The sequence below is a fragment of the Oncorhynchus tshawytscha genome, linkage group LG04 (genome assembly GCF_018296145.1).
Source record: "Oncorhynchus tshawytscha isolate Ot180627B linkage group LG04, Otsh_v2.0, whole genome shotgun sequence".
In the NCBI taxonomy this organism is placed as follows: Eukaryota; Metazoa; Chordata; class Actinopteri; order Salmoniformes; family Salmonidae; genus Oncorhynchus; species Oncorhynchus tshawytscha.
Genome location: NC_056432.1, coordinates 6,352,939 through 6,369,295, shown reverse-complemented (window position 1 = coordinate 6,369,295; position 16,357 = coordinate 6,352,939). Strand labels below are relative to the sequence as shown.

Here is a 16,357-nt window from a genome sequence, read left to right as displayed (position 1 = left end):
TCTCCAACTAACTAACTGACCAGGGAAGGTAACTAACCTGATATCTCCAGCTGACTGCTGACCAGGGAAGGTAACAGACCTGATATCTCCAGCTGACTGCTGACCAGGGAAGGTAACAGACCTGATATCTCCAGCTGACTGCTGACCAGGGAAGGTAACAGACCTGATATCTCCAGACTGCTGACCAGGGATATCTCTCAGCTGACTGCTGACTAGGGAAGGTAACTGACCTGGTATCTCCAGCTGACCAGGGAAGGTAACTGACCTGATATCTCCAGCTGACCAGGGAAGGTAACTGACCTGATATCTCCAGCTGACTAGGGAAGGTAACTGACCTGATATCTCCAGCTGACCAGGGAAGGTAACTGACCTGATATCTCCAGCTGACCAGGGAAGGTAACTGACCTGATATCTCCAGCTGACTAGGGAAGGTAACTGACCTGATATCTCCAGCTGACCAGGGAAGGTAACTGACCTGATATCTCCAGCTGACCAGGGAAGGTAACTGACCTGATATCTCCAGCTGACTAGGGAAGGTAACTGACCTGATATCTCCAGCTGACCAGGGAAGGTAACTGACCTGATATCTCCAGCTGACTGCTGACTAGGGAAGGTAACTGACCTGGTATCTCCAGCTGACCAGGGAAGGTAACTGACCTGATATCTCCAACTGACCAGGGAAGGTAACTGACCTGATATCTCCAGCTGACCAGGGAAGGTAACTGACCTGATATCTCCAGCTGACTAGGGAAGGTAACTGACCTGATATCTCCAGCTGACCAGGGAAGGTAACTGACCTGATATCTCCAGCTGACTGCTGACCAGGGAAGGTAAGACCTGATATCTCCAGCTGACTAGGGAAGGTAACTGACCTGGTATCTCCAGCTGACCAGGGAAGGTAACTGACCTGATATCTCCAACTAACTGACCAGGGAAGGTAACTAACCTGATATCTCCAGCTGACTGCTGACCAGGGAAGGTAACAGACCTGATATCTCCAGCTGACTGCTGACCAGGGAAGGTAACAGACCTGATATCTCCAGCTGACTGCTGACCAGGGAAGGTAACTGACCTGATATCTCCAGCTGACTGATGACTAGGGAAGGTAACTGACCTGATATCTCCAGCTGACTGATGACTAGGGAAGGTAACTGACCTGATATCTCCAGCTGACCAGGGACGGTAACTGACCTGATATCTCCAGCTCGGGGCAGTGTGACTTTTTTCCACAAAAAAAGTCAAGCGGCAGGGTAGCCTAGTGGTTAGAGCATTGGACTTGTAACCGGAAGGTTGCAAGTTCAAACCCCTGAGCTGACAAGGTACAAATCTGTCGTTCTGCCCCTGAACAGGCAGTTAACCCACTGTTCCTAGGCCGTCGTTGAAAATAAGAATTTGTTCTTAACTGACTTGCCTGGTAAGCTATACTGTTACACTGGCAATACTTAATACTTAAGAACATCCAATAGTCAAAGGTATATGAAATACAGATCGAATATAGAGAAATAGTCCTATAATTCCTATAATAACTACAAACTAAAACTTCTTACCTGGGAATATTGAAGACTCGTGTTAAAAGGAACCATCAGCTTTCATATGTTCTCATGTTCTGAGCAAGGAACTGAAACGTTAGCTTTCTTACATGGCACATATTGCACTTTTACTTTCTTCTCCAACACTTTGTTTTTGCATTATTTAAACCAAATTGAACATGTTACATTATTTATTTGAGGCTAAATAGATTTTATTAAGTTAAAATAAGTGTTCATTCAGTATTGTTGTAATTGTCATTATTATAAATAGATAAATAAAAACCGTCCGATTAATCGATATCGCCTTTTTTTGGTCCTCCAATAATCGGTGTTGGCGTTGAAAAATCATAATCGGTCGACATCTAGTTGACAGTGCATGTTAGATCAAAAACCAAGTCATGAGGTCGAAGGAATTGTCCGTAGAGGTCCGAGAGAGAATTTCTGCAACATCGAAAGCCCCCAAGAACACCGTGGCCTCCTCCATTCTTAATGGAAGAAGTTTGGAACCACCAAAACTCTTCCTAGAGCTGGCCGCCTGGCCAAACTGAGCAATAGGGGGAGAAGTTTCTTGGTCAGGGAGGTGAACAAGAACCCGATGGTCACTCTGACAGAGCTCCAGAGTTCCTCTGTGGAGATGGGAGGAGAACCTTCCAGAAGGACAAAAGGCACCTAAAGGACTTTGACAAACAAGATTCTCTGGTCTGATGAAACCAAGATTGAACTCTTTTGCCTGAATGCCATGCGTCACATCTGGGGGACACCTGACACCTTCCCTACTGTGAAGCATGGTGGTGGCAGCATCATCATGCTGTGGGGATGTTTTTCAGCCTCAGGGACTGGGAGACAAATCGGGATCGAGGGAAAGATGAACGGAGAAAAGTACAGAGAGAGCACACAGCCAAGACAACGCAGGAGTGGCTTCAGGACAAGTCTCAATGTCCTTGAGTGGCCCAGCCAGAACCCGGACTTTAACCCGATTGAACATCCTTGGAGAGACCTGAAAATAGCTGTGCAGCGACGCTCCCCACCCATCCTGACAGAGCTTGAGAGCATCTGCAGAGAAGAATGCGAGAAACTCCCCAAATACATGTGTGCCAAGCTTCTAACATCATACCCAAGAAGACTTGATGCTGTAATCGCTGCATGAACAAATGACTGAATAAAGTACTTATGTAAATGTTGTATTTCAGTTTAGTATTTTTAATGCATTTGCAAAAATGTCAAAACCTTGTTTTTGCTTTGTCATTATTGGGTATTGTATGTAGATTGAGAGTTAAAACGATTTGATCAACTTTAGAATAAGGCTGTAACGTAACAAAATGTGGAAAAAGTACAGGGGTCTGAATACTTTCCCAATGCACTATATGAATGCAAGGTTTCCTTCAAACCATAAGAGGTGCTGTCAAAGTTATTGACTTGAAATGGATTTACCCTCAAGTGAAAGTCACACAGTGAAATACTACTAGAGTAAAAGTATTTGGTTTTAAATGTCCTTAAGTATCAAAAGTATAAATCATTTTAAAATTCCTTATTTTAAACAAACCAGATGGTATGCTTTTCTTTTTATTAGCGGATAGCCAGGGGCGTACTTAAACATTTTCAACAAATTATTTGTGTTTAGTGAGTCCTCCAGATCAGAGGCAGTAGATGACCAGGGATGTTCTCTGTTTAGTGAGTCTTCCAGATCAGAGGCAGTAGATGACCAGGGATGTTCTCTGTTTAGTGAGTCCTCCAGATCAGAGGCTAGTAGAGATGACCAGGGATGTTCTCTGTTTAGTGAGTCCTCCAGATCAGAGGCAGTAGATGACCAGGGATGTTCTCTGTTTAGTGAGTCTTCCAGATCAGAGGCTAGTAGAGATGACCAGGGATGTTCTCTGTTTAGTGAGTCCTCCAGATCAGGTAGTAGGGATGACCAGGGATGTTCTCTGTTTAGTGAGTCCTCCAGATCAGAGGCAGTAGATGACCAGGGATGTTCTCTGTTTAGTGAGCCCTCAGAGGCTAGTAGATCAGAGGCTAGTAGAGATGACCAGGGATGTTCTCTGTTTAGTGAGTCCCCCAGTCCCCCAGATGACCAGGGATGTTCTCTGTTTAGGGGGGGATGTTCTCTGTTTAGTGAGTCCCCCAGATCAGGGGGGGACATTACTGTACATATTGTGCTCTCTTATCGTGCATGCTTGGATGTCTGAGGGAGAAATAAAACTGTTTGTTGTTTGCGTTAACTTCTTTGTTGTAATATCGTAAATTTAATGTGGTTGATTCACCATTAAGGATTCCAGCTCGAAGTGGTTCTTCAAAGTATTTTAACTTAGTTACTTTACACCTCTGGAAAATGTATTTCGTGGTGATGATCAAGCTGACTTGCTATGCGGTTGGTTTTCTCTTAGTTTTAGCAGGAGGCCAAAGACATCTCCTGGTGGCTGGTGGTCCAACATATAAGAGTGTTTCTCCGGTTGCACTCAGACATCTTCCTGTTAGGACCTATGCTGCCGCGAAGTAAGTCATTTAACACACACACACACACACACACACACACACACACACACATGGAATGTTCTCTGTTCACAGAGTCAGATGGAACATAAAACGTGTCGTTTGCTGAATGAGCATTTACACACAGGAAGGCATTTATCTTAGGCATTATTATTCACCCATCAGACAAAATAAACACAAACATATTTAATCTCTACAGGGAGTCCATTGAGATGAAACATCTATTTTTACAAGAGCGCCCTTTATACAGTCGTGTACAACATTTTTTGAGAATGACACAAATATTTATTTCCACAAAGTTTGCTCCCTCAGTGTCTTTAGATATTTTTGTCAGATGTTACTATGGATACTGAAGTATAATTACAAGCATTTCATAAGTGTCAAAGGCTTTTATTGACAATTTCATGAAGTTGATGCAAAGAGTCAATATTTGCAGTGTTGACCCTTCTTTTTCAAGACCTCTGCAATCTGCCCTGGCATGCTGTCAATTACATTTTGGGCCACATCCTGACTGATGGCAGCCCATTCTTGCATAATCAATGCTTGGAGTTTGTCAGAATTTGTGGGGTTTTGTTTGTCCAGCAACCTCTTGAGGATTGACCACAAGTTCTTAATTGGATTAAGGTCTGGGGAGTTTCCTGGACATTGACCCAAAATATCGATGTTTTGTTCCCCGAGCCACTTAGTTATCACGTTTGCCTTATGGCAAGGTGCTCCATCATGCTAGAAAAGGCATTGTTCGTCACCAAACTGTTCCTGGATGGTTGGGAGAAGTTGCTCTCGGAGGATGTGTTGGTACCATTCTTTATTCATGGCTGTGTTCTTAAGCAAAATTGTGAGTGAGCCCACTCCCTTGGCTGAGAAGCAACCCCACACATGAATGGTCTCAGGATGCTTTAATGTTGGCATGACACAGGACTGATGGTAGCGCTCACCTTGTCTTCTCCGGGCAAGCTTTTTTCCGGATGCCCCAAACTATCGGAAAGGGGATTCATCAGAGAAAATGACTTTACCCCAGTCCTCAGCAGTCCAATTCCTGTACCTTTTGCAGAATATTCCTGATGTTTTTCCTGGAGAGAAGTGGCTTCTTTGCTGCCCTTCTTGACACCAGGCCATCTTCCAAAAGTCTTCGCCTCACTGTGCGTGCAGATGCGCACTCACCTGCCTGCTGCCATTCCTGAGCAAGCTCTGTATTGGTGGTGCCCCGATCCCGCAGCTGAATCAACTTTAGGAGACGGTCCTGGCGCTTGCTGGACTTTCTTGGGCTCCCTGAAGCCTTCTTCACAACAATTGAACCGCTCTCCTTGAAGTTCTTGATGATCCGATAAATGGTTGATTTAGGTGCAATCTTACTGGCAGTAATATCCTTGCCTGTGAAGCCCTTTTTGTGCAAAGCAATGATGACGGCACGTGTTTCCTTGCAGGTAACCATGGTTGACAGAGGAAGAACAATGATTCCAAGCACCACCCTCCCTTAGAAGCTTCCAGTCTGTTATTCGAACTCAATCAGCATGACAGTGATCTCCAGCCTTGTCCTCGTCAACACTCACACCTGTGTTAACGAGAGAATCACTGACATGATGTCAGCTGGTCCTTTTGTGGCAGTGCTGAAATGCAGTTGAAATGTTTTTTGGGGGATTCAATTCATTTGCATGGAAAAGAGGGACTTTGCAATTATTTGCAATTCATCTGATCACTCTTCATAACATTCTGGACTATATGCAAATTGCCATCATACAAACTGAGCAGCAGACTCTGTGAAAATGTATATTTGTGTCATTCTCAAAACGTTTGGCCACGACTGTACATTACAATTCAAACAGAATAATAAAACATGTATAAAACATTATAATTCATCACACAATATACCAAAATTAACATATTTAATAAAAACATATTTTTCTCTCTACAGGACATTGAAATAACACAAAAATATTTCTCTCTCTACGGGACATTTGAAATAACAAACATATTTTTCTCTCTACAGGACATTTAAAAAAGACAAAAAAGATGAGAAAGAGAAAGAAGAGAAGAGAGAGCGGAAGCCTATAGACAACACAGGTCGTCACAAACCGTACGGGCTGACGGCGTGGGCGCCGGTGGATGACGTGTACGTGACCAGGTTCTACCCCAAGCCGGTGTACGAGGCCGCGGTGGCCGTGGACATGCTGAAGAGTTTCCAGACGCTGGACTACACAACTATGGACCAGCCTGTTTATATCAACCTCAAGTTGGACATGAAGCTGGAGAAAAAGGTACAGATGGGCAAAATAGAACAGATTTTTAAATATTATTTTTTAGTTCTTATCTTCGGAGAAAAGAAATGCTGTCACTACCTCGCTTTTTAAGCAACTGTTCGTGAACAGTGTAGCAGATCAAGACTGAAGATGTGAAGATATTCATCAACCCGTGGTAGGATACTGGTGAAGTTTGCTTCAAAAATAAAATAAAACTTATTGTCCTAACAAGGGGTGTTGAATATCTTCAAGGAATTCCTCTCGCTTGTTTTGTCTTCTGAATTTGTTTTGTCTTCTGAACTCCAGTCTAGCTGTGGTTATGGCAGAGCTGATGCCTGCAGGGAACGATGAAACCAGATTCATATAGAAAGAGAGAGTTTGGCCAATGCTGTGTCTGTCTGAACGTTCAGAGAGTACCACTTGTAGAAATGTAGGGTTATGGAGTCAAAGCCCAGGTGTTGATCCTGTAGAAATGGAGTGTTATGGAGTCAAAGCCCAGGTGTTGATCCTGTAGAAATGGAGGGTTATGGAGTCAAAGCCCAGGTGTTGATCCTGTAGAAAAGCTGAGGGAGACATGCAAGAGTGAACAAAAACTCCTCCCAGTCGACTGATAGTCACAAGAAACGCCTACATGAAGTGATTTCTGGGGCAACACAAGCTATTGAAGTGATTCCTGGGGCAACACAAGCTATTGAAGTGATTTCTGGGGCAACACAAGCTATTGAAGTGATTTCTAGGGGCAACACAAGCTATTGAAGTGATTTTTTGAAGTGATTTCTGGGGCAACACAAGCTATTGAAGTGATTTCTGGGGCAACACAAGCTATTGAAGTGATTTCTGGGGCAACACAAGCTATTGAAGTGATTTCTGGGGCAACACAAGCTATTGAAGTGATTTCTAGGGGCAACACAAGCTATTGAAGTGATTTCTGGGGGAAGTGATTTCTGGGGCACACAAGCTATTGAAGTGATTTCTGGGGCAACACAAGCTTTCTGGGGCATTGAAGTGATTTCTGGGGCAACACAAGCTATTGAAGTGATTTCTAGGGGCAACACAAGCTATTGAAGTGATTTCTAGGGGCAACACAAGCTATTGAAGTGATTTCTAGGGGCAACACAAGCTATTGAAGTGATTTCTATATTGAAGTGATTTCTGGGGCAACACACAAGCTATTGAAGTGATTTCTGGGGCAACACAAGCTATTGAAGTGATTTCTGGGGCAACACAAGCTATTGAAGTGATTTCTGGGGCAACACAAGCTATTGAAGTGATTTCTGGGGCAACACAAGCTATTGAAGTGATTCCTGGGGCAACACAAGCTATTGAAGTGATTTCTGGGGCAACACAAGCTATTGAAGTGATTTTGGGGCAACACAAGCTATTGAAGTGATTTCTAGGGGCAACACAAGCTATTGAAGTGATTTCTGGGGCAACACAAGCTATTGAAGTGATTTCTGGGGCAACACAAGCTATTGAAGTGATTTCTGGGGCAACACAAGCTATTGAAGTGATTTCTGGGGCAACACAAGCTATTGAAGTGATTTCTGGGGCAACACAAGCTATTGAAGTGATTTCTAGGGGCAACACAAGCTATTGAAGTGATTTCTGGGGCAACACAAGCTATTGAAGTGATTTCTAGGGGCAACACAAGCTATTGAAGTGATTTCTAGGGGCAACACAAGCTATTGAAGTGATTTCTAGGGGCAACACAAGCTATTGAAGTGATTTCTAGGGGCAACACAAGCTATTGAAGTGATTTCTAGGGGCAACACAAGCTATTGAAGTGATTTCTAGGGGCAACACAAGCTATTGAAGTGATTTCTGGGGCAACACAAGCTATTGAAGTGATTTCTGGGGCAACACAAGCTATTGAAGTGATTCTGGGGCAACACAAGCTATTGAAGTGATTCCTGGGGCAACACAAGCTATTGAAGTGATTTCTGGGGCAACACAAGCTATTGAAGTGATTTCTAGGGAAGTGATTTCTGGGGCAACACAAGCTATTGAAGTGATTTCTGGGGCAACACAAGCTATTGAAGTGATTTCTGGGGCAACACAAGCTATTGAAGTGATTTCTGGGGCAACACAAGCTATTGAAGTGATTTCTGGGGCAACACAAGCTATTGAAGTGATTTCTGGGGCAACACAAGCTATTGAAGTGATTTCTGGGGCAACACAAGCTATTGAAGTGATTTCTGGGGCAACACAAGCTATTGAAGTGATTTCTGGGGCAACACAAGCTATTGAAGTGATTTCTGGGGCAACTGCTATTGAAGGCATTTCTGGGGCACAAGCTATTGAAGTGATTTCTGGGGCAACACAAGCTATTGAAGTGATTTCTGGGGCAACACAAGCTATTGAAGTGATTTCTGGGGCAACACAAGCTATTGAAGTGATTTCTGGGGCAACACAAGCTATTGAAGTGATTTCTGGGGCAACACAAGCTATTGAAGGGATTTCTGGGGCAACACAAGCTATTGAAGGGATTTCTGGGGCAACACAAGCTATTGAAGTGGGTTGTACTTATTTTTTTCTGCACAAGGACATTTCTGTAGAATTTTGTTAAATAAATGGTTGCAAATATAATTTGAGTGTTATTTGTTGTATTAGGGTACCTTTATCTGTCAGTGTTGAAATGAAGATCACTTATCCTAATGTCCAAAATATGTAAAAAAAATAAAATAAAATACACAACTTTTTAGGGGGTGAACGTACTTCCTCACAGTACTGTATCATTAATACAAAAGTCGTGTGTAACAATCATAGATTGAAATGCAGAATACATTCAGAGCACCCGAAACTGAGAAAACATTTTGACATGGAGGAAAGATTTTAATAGTTGATTTAAAGAAGAGGTTGGGTTGTGTCTCAAATGCAACCATGTTCCCTATATAGTGCACTACTTTCACCAGAGCCCTATGTCACCCTCTTCCCTATATAGTGCACTACTTTCACCAGGGCCCTATGTCACCCTGTTCCCTATATAGTGCACTACTTTCACCAGGGCCCTATGTCACTCTGTTCCCTATATAGTGCACTACTTTCACCAGGGCCCTATGGCACCCTGTTCCCTATATAGTGCACTACTTTTACCAGGGCCCTAAAGACTCTGTTCAAAAGTAGTGCACTGTGTACTGGCTGGTGTGCCGTTTGGGAAGTACACTTTGTGTTGTCATGGTGACCTATGTCTAGGAAGGTAAATATTGTTTAGTCAAATCCAGATTTCTTCATCTGTTATGCACATATTGTTTTTTTTAAATGTTGGCTTTGAGTTCACAGCAGCACAAAGATGTACAGTATTTACCTGCTTGGTTTGAATCAGAACAAAGACGTACAGTATTTACCTGTGGTTTGAATCTTCTCTTCCAGAAAAAAGTGGATCCCTTTGTCAGCACGGTTCATTTGCCTCATCCGTTCAAGACAGAAGTCAACAAAGTTGCGGTTTTCACAGAGGTAGATTATCTGACTATCAACTACTGTTTATACTTGATCATCTCCCTTTCGTCCTAACTAAATACATATTAAATTGATAAATCTACTGTGTCTTCCTTGACGGACATTGCTGAGTTCCTCCTAAAGTCATTTAAAAAATATATTTTAATCCGTCATTCTATTGTAATTATTTTTCGTTGAGCTGGCGGTGGTGTATGGAAAAACACGATCTGTATGTCAACTAGCATGTGGCTCCTCTGTGTGCCACAGTAAGAAAGTATCGCTAGCAACATCAAGGTCGTGGGTTCAATTCCCGCATTGTGCAAACGAAACATGTATGCAGTCACTGTACTGTAAGCCTCTGCTAAATTACATATTATATCTCTATCATTTATTATACTCGGCAGGTGGTGAATTCTTAGTTAAAATAAACACACTTTGTTCCATGACACTTGCACCCCTCGGTGCCGTTTACAGCAGCTGTATCCTGGGCACATCACGAATCAACTGTGATTGGGAGTTACCTTCATAGACCCCCCCTCCATGTCAGGATAGTCCCATGCATTGTACTCATACGATGTTACTGTGTAAATAAATGACACCGTGTCTATTATGTCTATTTCTGTACAGAATCCTGATCAAGTTAAAGTAGCCCAGGAGAACGGAGCTGCGTTTGTGGGAGGGGCCGACCTTGTGCAGAAAGTGAGTTTCACAAGTCTCTGTGTCTCTCTCTCTCTCTCTCTCTGTGTCTCTGTCTGTCTCTCTGTCTCTTTGTGTCTTTGTGTCTCTGTCTCTGTGTGTCTTTGTGTCTCTCTGTCTCTGTGTGTCTCTCTCTCTCTGCCACCCCCCCCACCCCCTACACACACAATAGTTTTAGTTAATGTCTCAACCCGTTGTCCTTAATGATTGTAGATCTTAGATGATGAAGTGGATGCAGATTTCTACGTAGCGGTCCCAGACATGATCTCCAAACTACTGCCGCTGAAGAACAAACTGCGCAAGAAGTTCCCGAAGAACAAGAGAGGTAGGTCACACTCCAGTAACCAACCAACCAACCAATCAACCAACCAACCAACCAATCAATCAAATTGTATTTGCGTATATAGTCCTCTTTACGAATGTTCTTTACAGTAACCCGCCTTAGATCCCCCAAAGAGCAATCAGAAGCACAGTGGCAAAGCAATTCCCTGGAAGAAAGAAACGTAGGGGAAATATTAACAAAAATCCATACTGTAACAAATTGCTTGAATTGATGCGATTTCAATGATACATTTTAGTTTCTAACATTCATTTGTTCCACGGTTATTTTATTATCCTATGAACCACTGCTAGTTTGATGGTTGTAGCCATCCTTAAATATCATTCATGTTAGCAAAAATGTATTTAATTTGAAACGTGGCGTTTCTCTAGAATAGGCTAACGTACTTATCCTAATGAACGCTGTCAACAAAATGCCTGCGGTAAGTGGTCGGTATTTTCTGTTTTTAAGCCCCCCAGCTTTACTTGAGAGGAACCAGGCTCAGAGAGGTAGAAGTTAGGAGTACATGACAACCATATTTCTCTCTCTGTCTGTCTTTCTCTGTCTGTCTCTCCCGCTCTCTCTGTCTCTCGCTCTCTCTGTCTCTGTCTCTCTCTGTCTCGCTGTCTCTCTCTGTCTCTCGCTCTCTCTGTCTCTGTCTCTCGCTCTCTCTGTCTCGCTGTCTCTCTCTGTCTCTCGCTCTCTCTGTCTCTCGCTCTCTCTGTCTCTCGCTCTCTCTGTCTCTCGCTGTCTCTCTCTGTCTCTCGCTCTCTCTGTCTCTCGCTCTCTCTGTCTCTGTCTCTCTCTGTCTCGCTGTCTCTCTCTGTCTCGCTGTCTCTCTCTGTCTCTGTCTCTCTGTCTCTGTCTCTCTCTGTCTCTGTCTCTCTGTCTCACTGTTTCAGGGTCGGTTGGAGTCGACATTCCCAAGATGCTAGAGTTGTTCAAGACTGGCCATGAGTATGCAGTGGAGAAGGACGCTGTCATCACTAGAGTAGGAACGGTAAGTCTGAAGGAACGCTGTCATCACTATAGTAGGAACGGTAAGTCTGAAGGAACGCTGTCATCACTAGAGTAGGAACGGTAAGTCTGAAGGAACGCTGTCATCACTAGAGTAGGAACGGTAAGTCTGAAGGACGCTGTCATCACTAGAGTAGGAACGGTAAGTCTGAAGGAACGCTGTCATCACTAGAGTAGGAACGGTAAGTCTGAAGGACGCTGTCATCACTAGAGTAGGAACGGTAAGTCTGAAGGAACGCTGTCATCACTAGAGTAGGAACGGTAAGTCTGAAGGAACGCTGTCATCACTAGAGTAGGAACGGTAAGTCTGAAGGAACGCTGTCATCACTAGAGTAGGAACGGTAAGTCTGAAGGAACGCTGTCATCACTAGAGTAGGAACGGTAAGTCTGAAGGAACGCTGTCATCACTAGAGTAGGAACGGTAAGTCTGAAGGAACGCTGTCATCACTATAGTAGGAACGGTAAGTCTGAAGGAACGCTGTCATCACTAGAGTAGGAACGGTAAGTCTGAAGGAACGCTGTCATCACTAGAGTAGGAACGGTAAGTTTGAAGGAACGCTGTCATCACTATAGTAGGAACGGTAAGTCTGAAGGAACGCTGTCATCACTAGAGTAGGAACGGTAAGTCTGAAGGAACGCTGTCATCACTAGAGTAGGAACGGTAAGTCTGAAGGAACGCTGTCATCACTAGAGTAGGAACGGTAAGTCTGAAGGAACGCTGTCATCACTAGAGTAGGAACGGTAAGTCTGAAGGACGCTGTCATCACTAGAGTAGGAACGGTAAGTCTGAAGGACGCTGTCATCACTAGAGTAGGAACGGTAAGTCTGAAGGAACGCTGTCATCACTAGAGTAGGAACGGTAAGTCTGAAGGAACGCTGTCATCACTAGAGTAGGAACGGTAAGTCTGAAGGAACGCTGTCATCACTAGAGTAGGAACGGTAAGTCTGAAGGAACGCTGTCATCACTAGAGTAGGAACGGTAAGTCTGAAGGAACGCTGTCATCACTAGAGTAGGAACGGTAAGTATGAAGGTGTTGGGAGCAGTGTTGCCAACTCCTCAGTAAGAAAAGTAGCTATTGGCGAAAAAGAAAGGAAATTCACATGAGCACCACAATGCTCTACCAAGGTGTCCCAGTACACAGCCTTGACCTACTACAGTAGCTATGTTGGTCTATTGTAATTCCAACAATGTGTAAGGCAGGTTTCTTAGGATTCAAACCTTCTCAAACAGCCTCACTCATAGAGGAGGTGCTTCCATCATCATACTCTTCAGAGGGATAGTGGACTTTACGGTGTCCTGCTATTCAAATTGTGTATATGTATATATTTAAAGTACCAGCCAAAAGTTTGGACACCGACTCATTCAAGTTTAATTTAATTTTATACTATTTTTGTAGAATTGTAGAATTGTAGAATAACAACACATGGAATCATGTGTCAAACAAATCAAAATATATTTTAGTTTCTTCAAAGTTGCCACCCTTTTTTTGGTTACTACATGATTCTATATGTGTTATTTCATAGTTTTAATATCTTCACTATTATTCTACAATGTAGAAAATAGTAGAAATAACTAAAAACCCTGGATTGAGTAGGTGTGTCCAAACTTTGACTGGTTGTGTGCTTGTGTGTGTGTACATATCTCAGTGGGCTGAATGTATTTTTGGATATAGGCCTGTTGTAAATGTGTATTACAGTAGCGTCACCATCTTTTACACTGTTATGTTGACAAAAATTTTTTTTATTATAACAATTTAAAATACATCTCAATTACGTATTTATAAAATAAAGGTTTAAGGAAATAAAGACTGGTACCAGAACTACTACTAGAAAACGGCTCACTCAGTCAAAGAAGTAAAGGCTGGTACCAGAACTACTACAAGAAAACGACTCACTCAGTCAAAGAAGTAAAGGCTGGTACCAGAACTACTACTAGAAAATGACTCACTCAGTCAAAGAAGTAAAGGCTGGTACCAGAACTACTACTAGAAAACGACTCACTCAGTCAAAGAAGTAAAGACTGGTACCAGAACTACTACTAGAAAACGACTCACTCAGTCAAAGAAGTAAAGGCTGGTACCAGAACTACTACTAGAAAACGACTCACTCAGTCAAAGAAGTAAAGGCTGGTACCAGAACTACTACTAGAAAACGACTCACTCAGTCAAGCCTGATGGTCTTGCTTTTGTGTAGTATGGTTGTTATTTTAAAGCTTGAAATGGTAGAGGATGTTTTTGTGCAGGGTTGGCTAACTTTGATCGGGTTAAGGTTCCATAAAAGAAATCAGAACTCGTGAGGGGCCGCAGTGGCTCCTGGGTAAAATAGTTACATGCAGTCAGAGCCAGTCCATCCCTGTGTGTTGTGTGAAGAATCCACTGGTTTACCTTGTATTCAGTACGAATCACATTATCTCGCTAATGGCAATGGATACGATGCTACTCGTGGCAATGTCATTTCGCTGAGTCTACTTTTTAACAGAAAAAATAAAAACTGCTTAACATTTTTCCTCCCCACAGCTGGACATGCCCAAGGAACAGCTTATAGCCAACATGCAGACTGTCGTCGAGGATGTCTGCTCCCACCGGCCGGCTAGCTTCGGTATGTACCTACCATGATGATGAATTCATTTGATTTGACAAACCTCAAATCAAAGTTTATTTGTCACGTGCACCGAATACAACCGGTGTAGACCTTTCAGTGAAATGCTGAATACAACAGGTGTAGTAGACCTTACAGTGAAATGCTGAATACAACAGGTGTAGTAGACCTTACAGTGAAATGCTGAATACAACAGGTGTAGTAGACCTTACAGTGAAATGCTGAATACAACAGGTGTAGTAGACCTCACAGTGAAATGCTGAATACAACAGGTGTAGTAGACCTTACAGTAAAATGCTGAATACAGCAGGTGTAGACCTCACAGTGAAATGCTGAATACAACAGGTGTAGTAGACCTTACAGTGAAATGCTGAATACAACAGGTGTAGTAGACCTTACAGTGAAATGCTGAATACAACAGGTGTAGTAGACCTTACAGTGAAATGCTGAATACAACAGGTGTAGTAGACCTTTCAGTGAAATGCTGAATACAACAGGTGTAGTAGACCTTACAGTGAAATGCTGAATACAACAGGTGTAGTAGACCTTACAGTGAAATGCTGAATACAACAGGTGTAGTAGACCTTACAGTGAAATGCTGAATACAACAGGTGTAGTAGACCTCACAGTGAAATGCTGAATACAACAGGTATAGTAGACCTTACAGTGAAATGCTGAATACAACAGGTGTAGTAGACCTCACAGTGAAATGCTTACTGATAGGCTCTAACCAATAGTGCAAAAATATGTATTAGGTGAACAAGAGGTAGGTATAGAAATAAAAACAACCGGTCTGAACCTATGGAATTGGCTCAAATTTCATTCATATGATTAAAATCCTATATGCCAATCCATCAACCATAGTTCTAACAGGCAATGATCTGCTCCGTTCAGCATCACTAGAAGCAGCAGACAAGGCGATCCGATTTCTCCTTTGCTATTTTTAAAATCCATTGAACTCCTTTCCCAGGTAATTTGTGAATCGACAGAAACACCAATTTCCCTAAAATCTGCTAATCACGTCATCTCGTTATACATAGATTATATTTTTCTGTATCTCAATCGCTCCCAAACGCATTGAAGATCATAGATAAATTCAGCTATATCTCAAGTTATAAAATTAACCATCCTAAATTGGTTTAGACATTCTCCCTTTCCCTGGCTGAGTATATAGAGAAATGTGGTGTTTCCTATTGCCCTGAAAGAGGTGTTCTCCACTGATATATCCATTAAACAATGTAATATGGTGTTTCCTACTGACCAGGAAGAGGTGGTCTCCACTGATATATCCATGATGTAAATCCCTACTTAGAACCCAGAAGACTAGAACAGCTGTCTATAGGTACATCTACATGGAATTCCCTACTTATAACCCAGAAGACTAGTACAGCTGTCTATAGATACATCTACATGGAATTCCCTACTTAGAACCCAGAAGACTAGTACAGCTGTCTATAGGTACATCTACATGGAATTCCCTACTTAGAACCCAGAAGACTAGTACAGCTGTCTATAGGTACATCTACATGGAATTCCCTACTTAGAACCCAGAAGACTAGTACAGCTGTCTATAGGTACATCTACATGGAATTCCCTACTTAGAACCCAGAAGACTAGTACAGCTGTCTATAGGTACATCTACAAGGAATTCCCTACTTAGTATTTTTATTATTATGAAATGAAGGAACATTTTTAAGAGTGGTTAGAGGGACAGGACAGGAAAGGGGAAGGATCCCCCTCTGCTCCGGGGCGTATGTGGATCAGGGACGGCAGCACTACCAATAGACTAGACCTAGGCACCGTGCCGAGCTATATCTGACACCCCTTCTCTCTTCCCTTTGCCTCCGCAGGACATTTCGTAGAGCGAGCGATCGTCAGTAGTCAGTCAAGTGAAGCCTTGCTCTTTAAGAGTGAAGAACTCGTACAGAAAACCCAAAACCCCAACGAATAAGGATGCTTGAAGTGTTCCTTGTGATTTGATGTTTTACTGACTGTGTATATTGTATTGAATAAAATATGATGATTATTATGGTTTA

At 42.7% G+C, this 16,357-nt stretch overlaps 1 protein-coding gene across 1 annotated transcript in view; it reads left to right on the top strand.

Annotated features, from left to right (window-relative positions):
- Positions 1-16,357, top strand: part of mrpl1 (mitochondrial ribosomal protein L1) — a 17,371-nt gene extending 1,014 nt beyond the window's left edge. The window contains exons 2-9 of the mRNA XM_042320250.1: positions 3,914-4,022; positions 6,007-6,274; positions 9,626-9,709; positions 10,319-10,390; positions 10,601-10,712; positions 11,609-11,706; positions 14,240-14,321; positions 16,172-16,357. Coding sequence (XP_042176184.1) covers positions 3,914-4,022; positions 6,007-6,274; positions 9,626-9,709; positions 10,319-10,390; positions 10,601-10,712; positions 11,609-11,706; positions 14,240-14,321; positions 16,172-16,272 — 926 coding nt within the window. The 3' untranslated portion in view covers positions 16,273-16,357. The remainder of the gene's footprint in view (positions 1-3,913; positions 4,023-6,006; positions 6,275-9,625; positions 9,710-10,318; positions 10,391-10,600; positions 10,713-11,608; positions 11,707-14,239; positions 14,322-16,171) is intronic.